The sequence below is a fragment of the Styela clava genome, chromosome 6 (genome assembly GCF_964204865.1).
Source record: "Styela clava chromosome 6, kaStyClav1.hap1.2, whole genome shotgun sequence".
Taxonomy (NCBI): Eukaryota; Metazoa; Chordata; class Ascidiacea; order Stolidobranchia; family Styelidae; genus Styela; species Styela clava.
Window position 1 is genome coordinate 15,844,658 of NC_135255.1, and position 8,564 is coordinate 15,853,221.

At 37.2% G+C, this 8,564-nt stretch overlaps 1 protein-coding gene across 1 annotated transcript; it reads right to left on the reverse strand.

Annotated features, from left to right (window-relative positions):
• Window positions 1-32: 32 nt before the first annotated feature.
• LOC120330816 (rapamycin-insensitive companion of mTOR-like) lies at window positions 33-4,618 on the reverse strand. Its single transcript, XM_039397759.2, has one exon. The coding sequence runs from the start codon at window positions 4,582-4,584 to the stop codon at window positions 103-105; it is 4,482 nt and encodes a 1,493-aa protein (XP_039253693.2). The 5' UTR covers window positions 4,585-4,618; the 3' UTR covers window positions 33-102.
• Window positions 4,619-8,564: the final 3,946 nt, after the last annotated feature.

An 8,564-nucleotide genomic window follows, 5' to 3' on the forward strand; every position in this document is an offset into this window, starting at 1 on the left:
TAAAACTGCAATTTCATTTTTATTTACTCAAATTCAAGGGCAGTTCATACATTTATTTTTATAATTTCATGATTACCATTTAATATCAAAGAAATAACATTATTACACATTCTGTTCATATTTATGTAAAACACTTTTAGCTTCTTCAAAAACTTCCACAAAAGTGACTTCATGAAAGAGTTCTTGAATAAACCTCCTGGCAGTCAAACGAAAATTATACTGTGATAAAATCGCAGATATTGCATAAAAAAGCGAAGTTGAGTCGAACATCTTCGGAAACTTTTCTTTCATTACCAAAAGTGCAGTTTCGTTCATTTTGTTACCAACTGAGCTTCCAAGACTGGCAACAAGTTTCAAGATTTCTCGATGTATTGTTTCTTTGTGATTTCCATCGGACAAAATAACATCATCCAGAAAAGCTGCAGTTGTGCTTTTGACACTAGCAGGAGACCTTGAGTCATCTAATGAAGAATCCGTGAAATATTTTGTTTGTTTTGAGTAGTAATGTTTTTCTTTAAACCGGTGTACAACTGGTAACACAGGCCCACCAGCACCAGACTGTGATGATTTTGATTCAAAAAACTGACTGAAATCTTTTGGTACAGCAATACCAACAAAAGTCATACTTTCTTCAATAGTTTGTCGCACGGATTCAGAAATCGGAACCATAGCTCGGTCGCCAACGCTTTCACTTCGAAAAAGAACTCTCGATTCTTTATATCTATTAAGTTGTTCCACAACATATTTCATCGCAGAAACATTTTCTATTTTGTTAAAACACCAAGGTTCATCTGGTAGATTCTTCCTTCCATTGACATAATCGACAATAATAGCAGGTTTTTCAATATATACCCGTTCATCCATAAAATCCAAGTCTGGTAACGCAGGGCTTGAATTAGACAAAACTTTCCCCATCTTGGGTTGAATACTTTCCGCAATATCAATTTGAACATGAGATTTGAAATCATTATTAGAACCACAGAATTGGCAAAAAATGCTTTCAAAACTACAACTAAGAATTGATTTATTAACAGTATTTAAACATTTTGAGCACGTTTTAGGTGAAGAATGGATTTGTGGAGATTTGGCCGAAAGAAAATCTGCGCTCTTTTTTGTACTTCTCTCAGAAACGGATGTTTTTGATAACCGATCTTCGTCTTTTATGATCTTTCCTGCACTATTACCACTAGAAGTACCATCCATGGATGACAACGCTGATCGAGAACTCTCACTTCCTGCAGAGGAATTCAATCTCTCGGATATGGAACTAGTTATTTTGAACGGTGATAATGATTTCATCATTGTCTCAAGTTCAATTTCAGATTCGCTTGGATTTGATCCAGACCAAACTTTTTTAAGCGTACTCAGCCATCCTAATTTTTTTAGCTCTTCTGTGCCAGCAACAGTTTGAGAAAGCACAGACATACAATAAAAACATGTCCCACGAATTGAATACACAGGAGAATGTTCCGCAAGATCTTGTAAAACCTCCAACACACCAAGATCTTTTATGAGTTCAAGTCCGATTCTGCTGCTGCCAATATGGCACAAGGCCCATAAACTGCTTTTTATTTGAACCAAGTGTTCGGCTATCTTTTGGTAAGAAGATAAATTAAATTCAAAGTTATCTACATCTCCACAAAAGGCTTCATGGATGTGCAAACCATCCTGTAATTTTTGAACTAATCTTGGAACAATATTCCTTTTTTCAAGTAATTCGCATCCTCTTTCATGTTGGCTCAACTCTCCATATAAATGTGAAGGAACATGAACAGGCTGGACAACTTTCTTAATTCCTGATCGTCGCACAAACCCACCTTGTTGAGTAGGTTTTTCATAGCATGTTAGTGAGATATTCAACAGTTCTTCTACTCTTGATACATAGAGATCATTGGCAGAATCCCACCATCGGTCCAACTCTCTCAACAGATATTTATTTGCAGAAAGATACTCAAAACCCAGCGGATGAGACGCAAAACGACAAATTAGCAGCGCTCCTTTTTCACCAAGATGTAGCAAACCGGGACGAAGACCAACAACAACGTTCAAGTATTCATGATCAGCACAAGCCTCATCAAGAACATCAAGTGCCTCAGTGGCAACAGTTTGGCTCGAGTCATAAAGTTGTGTTATTAGTAAATGAACCCCCCAATTGATAAATCCAGGCATTTTAGCTCTAAGTAATATTCGTAAATAGCAAGTTGCATACAATCTTGCTGCTTCATTACAAGTTACAAGAACTTGCTTCAAGAAAAAATAACTCAGACTTTCCCCAGAAAAAGATAAACTTGATATTACAAGTTTTAATAAATTTTCATGAATTTCATCATTTGCGAGTGACGTAAAAAAATCAAACACTCCATTCTTGCGCAAAATTTCACTACCATGGCGCCAAACTGTTAATGCTCCGAGCAAGAGAAAATAGTCCCTTGCACAACTTGATAAAAAAGTGCTTGTTGCCTTTTTCATACCGTCTGTATCTTTTATAAGTTTTGCCAAATATTCGACGATGCTTTTCAACAAAACAGATAATAGTTTCATTCCCTCTCCAGCTGTAGTTGATAAATATCTCACCAAATGGCAACCTGACTGCACATGAGGTTTATCTCCCTCGCCCTCTCTTGCTCTATCAACTTTGTAGAATTCTCCATCACTCGGAATATAAAAAGTAACAAGTCGTTTGATAAAATGGTATTCTGTATCATCAGAGCCAATATAATGAGATTCTCTTGTGTTAACCATCCTTTTAGACCACCCTTCAACAAGAAATGATGTTATTGCTTCCCAATCCCACTTAGTAAAGTCCCTTTCTGCAATGACTTGTGTGTCTTTTATTCTTGTGGATGTCTGTTCGCTAGCGAAGTTACGCACAATTGTAAGGGATCTGTTTCTACGAATTGATAATGTTGTCATGGGCTCATCCGAGTCTTCAACATGGTTTACAGTGAGGCGTCGCAGCGATATAGAAGAGCCAGGCCTAACTGGTGATTCCACTTGGGTTGCCTCTGTTGATGCTTTTTCAGCAGCTTTGACCCGAAGCAATAACTCATCTAAATATACTGTATGCATCGCTGGTCGATTTTTAAGAAAATTATGTATCTTTCTTAACCTACCTACAGCAACACTTGCACGTAAACGCTCTTCTTTACTCACACTCTGTGAAGTTGCTTGTTTCATTAGATCTGGCAAGCATTCTTTACAAGCAGATGAAGCACTAGTCATCCATAATTCCGCCGTTTGTGGCATAGAATGTAATTTATCAGAAAGGTTTAAAATTTTCCCTAGAAGTATACAAGCAATTATAGAGGCACATTCATCAGGACCCATAACCACTGAAACCAAACGCTGTATAATATTGGCTTCAATAAAAATTGAAAGCAGCACAGCCATATAACAATTAGTCAAGTCTAATCGTTCATTATTTAAGCTTGGAAGGAACCATTTTCCTTCACCAACAACAAAAATATTTGTAAGTTGCCAGCTTTCCTGAAAGATTCTGGGACCAATGCTTAGAAGTGATTCAATAAAATCTTCTGAAGCTTTAGGTTCATTTAAGCAGAAGATTTCAAATAATACAGACAAAGTAGCACGTTTAATACCTGCATCAGGAATCAGCAAAGTACTTAAAAAAGATTTTATCGCAGAAGTTTGACAAAGGTGAAGTAGACCAGACCATGAACGAAGAACAGAAACAACCGCCATCTTTGAAGCGGAAAACCTCATTTCTTTTTCTTCTCTTATTTGTGATTCTTCCACATCAGCATGTAGACGGTACATTACGTCAGTATAAGGAGCAAATATCGCATTAAAACTGAATGTCAATTTCAGTAGGTTCCGTGAGGATGGATGATTAAGCATTAATCCAAGGCTTATACACAATGACTCGTTAATCCTTCTGTACATATGGCATTCAAGAACTGCACGTAGCATTACAAGTAGTCCACCATTTTCAATGACTAATGAAGGTTCTAAAACAACAAGTTCACATAAAATCGCAAGACAGGTTCTATAGACACGATCTCTTTCCACAGCTCCATCAGCAGAAATTGACATAATACATAAAGCAAATGATTTAGGAATGATTGACATTTTCGTTTTTTCTCCAGCTTCTCTGCGTTCGATTCTTGCAATGAGAAGAATCTTTCGAATTAGACGCAAACATTGAATTCTCTCGACTTCATTGAAATGACTTATGTCTAGACATTTTATTATAAAACTATCCAAATGAAGTTTTGTCAAAAGTATTACTGAATGTGCATCATTAACTAAATAACGTAAAGCTCGAATGCACGCTGCTCGAACTTCCTTTACTTCAGAAACCAATGCTGGTTTTAGACAAATCATAATATCTTCAATTAAAAATTTAGAAGTCGCGTCTTCACGATTGCATAGTATTTTGATCAAATTGTTCAAATGTGGCAGAGTTTTTGCAGTGCTTCCTCTGCTTTGAATACTTCGAAAAATTGTCATAAGCAATAAATAAGGATCCTGTGTGATATCCAAAGGGATGGTATCTCCAGCATTTTCACGAATACGTCTAGTTCCGTTTCTTGATTGAAAGCTTCTATATCTTGAGCCACTCATTTTGATATTTACACGAAACTATACATATTGAAATAAATCTGTAAGTGATTTAGGAAAAATAAATCTTACGTTATAGTACTTGGTACTATATTAAATAAAATTAGATTTACTTCAAACCTAATCCAGTAATCAGATGCTGAAGTCACAATCTTAAAACAGGATTGGACAGTATTATTATAAATATAAGTTTATTTCGACTCGATAACCAGCATAATAGACGATAAATTAAAAATTTTAGATAAAACAAAAATATATAAAACTGATTATAGTCTAGAATCGGGAGAGCAAACTAAACCAGAATCTAGTGTAGTTTCGTACCTCAAGTGCCGGTACTTCTGTTCTAGCGGGCGTTGCATAACAAGGATAGGATAGGATTTACATATTTATCCCGTGCCAGAGAAAAGTCGATAAGACGGCTTAACCATATGGCGAGCCACGACCTCTCGTCTGATTACTATTCCAGTATTCCATGTCGGGTATGGGATCAGTTAGTAATTTGTTTGTTTCCGGAAGCATGGACTTGATGGTGGAGGAAGCCGTAACCGACCAGCGGTTACATGAACCACCCCACGGCGACGAGGAGTCCAGCAATCCTCTCGCACATGATCATCCCCGCATGGGATTCAAACCTGCGAACCCACAAAGGGTAATCATAGATGCAGTGGCGAGCGTATTCCTAACGCTTAGCATGAAGCGCCACACCGGCACACCGCCAAGCCCATATGCATATGTCAATCCTAACTCCCACCTGACAGCTTCATTTAAAAATTAAGTCACAGTCAGGTAATAAGGCATAATTGTTTTTATCTATTATTTTATCGTCTATTGCTGATTATGGAGTCGAAATAAACTTATACTTATACTTAAGGCCCTTCAAACTATAAAAATTGGGGTCTAGTATAGTTTAGTACCACAAGTACTTCCCGTGGGCGTAGCAATAATTTTGCATATGCTATTCCTAACCCCCACCTGACTATGCCATCCAAAAATTAGGTCACTACGAGTCTACGACCTCACCAACACGATCATCCGCATACTTAGGTGGGCCTTATTGCGCCACTGTGACGTCGAAATGACGTTTTTCGGTGACGTAGTTAGGTGGGGGTTAGGATTGACATATGCAAAAATTGTTGAGCCAGGTCAACTAGAAGTAGAGAAGTACGTGTGGTACTAAACTATACCAGACCCCTAAACTATACCGGTACGGTACCGTAAAACCGGCTAACTTCGGATGCCTTGTAACTTTGCGTCATATTGTGCTTCTGGTAGTTTCTCTAGAGAGTCCTTATATATCTGAATCTGTTATCATGATCAATCGCGCAATTTTATTTATTATTTGATTGAAAAATCACGTTTTAGCAAAAAATTTACACTCCGTTTTCGAGCGGCTCAAATCGTGACTTCTAACTGCGCTAACTTGGTCAAAACACCGTCATTCGATAGAGGGCGTTACCAATGTATTACAAAATTAGACTGATCGCGAGATGTCGCAGGAGACTCGAGAAACGATTAAAATTCAAATTGTCTTTTTACATCAAAATAATAGCATTTGACGCACACATTGAACCGACGTCACCCTGACGTCGCTCGCTTCGAAGACGACGTCATGTTGCGTCGCCGTTACAGATTTGACGCCAGACATTAGGGCGCCGACGAGTTGGCGTATATTTGAAATGACAGCGATATTTTGTTCGGTTGGATCAATATCGGCTAAAATATACACATCAACAGTTTCCTGTGGATCTTAAATTCATGCCGTCAAATGTTGGAAATGTAATTTAATTTATTAAAACGGCAATTAACGAAAAATATTTTCGTTCGATTTGTCGATTCAAATTCCACCATTTGGAACGGCAGCATGGTTTAAAATAGAAAAATTGTAAGCAGTCAAGAAATGTTGCGTGAATATAAAAATATATAATCAGCGATAAATAACAAGAATCATTGTTGCAACACTTGCAAGTGAGTTCCGTTTAATGAATTTAACTAAAGTAATATTTGCCAAATCGGTGTTTTGTCGTGATTTATGCACGGCGGACATTTTAATAGGTCAATTTAGTAAAGAATCCAGTCATATGCATGCTCAATAATATTTATCGTGCGACTATATACGATCTGGAATATACAAACGCTATCCAAACATTATCGGCTATTGCAAAATCGGCTATGATCGGTAGTACGATAAGAGAAAATGAAACTAGACATTTTATTATAAAAACAACTTGAAAGTGCCGCACCAAAAATCCTACGGTCATCATTATCACCGCCACTCGCGACGTGGATTGAACATCTGGAATTTTCGCAACCACGTAAAGCGTGTTTTGTCTTCGCCACGCAATTTTCGCTCGAGTTGCGGTCACGCACGGAGGTGATTCCCCCATCCGAAGTTAGATATTTAGTGGTGTAGTGAAAAATGAGACAATTAAGACAGAAAAAATGATCCGATCGGCGAGAAAATTAAATGCATGTGTAGAGATTGCATCAATGTAATATATTCCAAATATGACGCTAATTGGACAACAAACGGCAGAGATATTGATTGAAGTATAGTGAAACCATCCGAAGTTAGCCGGTTTTACGGTACTAGACCCCCAAATTTTCAATCGTTTACGGTATATCTCGACTAAATTGCGCCATACCGGTATTGTGCTTCTGGCAGTTTCTATAGTGAGTCCTTATATATCTAAATCTGTTATCATATTCGATCGCGCAGTTTAATTTATTTTTTGATTAAAAAAATCGCGTTGTAGCATCCTATCCTAATATTGACACTCCGTTTTCTAGCGGCTCAAATGCACCCAAAATGGTGACTTCTACTGATGAACTTCGTCAAAATACCGACATTCGATAGAGGGCGTTATCAATGTATATAGAAATTAGACTGATCGCGAGATGTCGTAGGAGAACCGATAAATAATTGAAATTCGATTAATTTTTTTATCACAATAATAGCATCTGACGCACACGCTGAACTTCGAAGACGACGTCATGTTGCGTCGCCGTTACAGATTTGATGCCAGACATTCGGGCGCTGACGAGTTGGCGTAGATTTGAAAGTAATAACGATATTCTGTTCGATTGGATCAATGTCGGCTAAAATAAAAGCATCAACAGTTTTTTGTTGATCGTAAATTCATGGCGTCAAGTGTTGGAAATGTGATTCAATTAAATTTTATTGAAAATGGCAATTAACGAAAAGCATATTCATTCGATTTGACGATTTCAAATTACTCCATTCGGAGCGGCAACATGGGTCAAAATAGAAAAATTGTGAGCAGTCGAGAAATATTGCGTAAATATAAAAATATATAACCAGCGATAAATAACAACAATCATTGTTGCAAATGAGTTCCGTTTCGTGAATTTAACGAAAGTAATTTAAATAAAGTTGCCAATTGCCAAATCGGTGTTTTGTCGTGATTTATGCACGACCGATATTTCAATGGGTCAATTTAATAGAGAATCCGGTCATGGGCATGCTTAATAATATATATCGTGCGACTATATATGGCAGGGGTGGGCACAATTTTTTAGTATAAGAGCCGCATGCTGCAAATCAGAACTTTAAATGAGCCGCAAAATTTGTGAATTTATTAATATTATTAAAATACCATGAACAGAAAAGAAATTTACACAAGAGTCTTATAACAATAAATAGATAAATAAGGCAGCTATGCTCAAATATATGCACAATTTGAGCTCATTTAATTTGTGTTTCCTTATTGCTGATTTACGAGGGTAGTCTCGTAAGAAGTTTTCATGATTCGTTCCATGGTGCCGTTTAACATTGCTGACTTTATTCTAATTATTCTGACTTAGTAGCTTATGGCAGATTAACCACAAGAGTTAATTCTCCTGACTGGTAAAAGCGTATTCTTTCTTCTTCCCACCCTGACTTGACAACTCTGTTTTCATCTTCGTATTTTCCTTTCTTAATTGAGGACATATCGCAGAGTAACTCAGACCAATATGATGCGCAA

Bases quoted from the DNA above. Each gene is read 5' to 3' on its own strand.
- LOC120330816 (XM_039397759.2), bottom strand. From the start codon at position 4,584: ATGAGTGGCTCAAGATATAGAAGCTTTCAATCAAGAAACGGAACTAGA.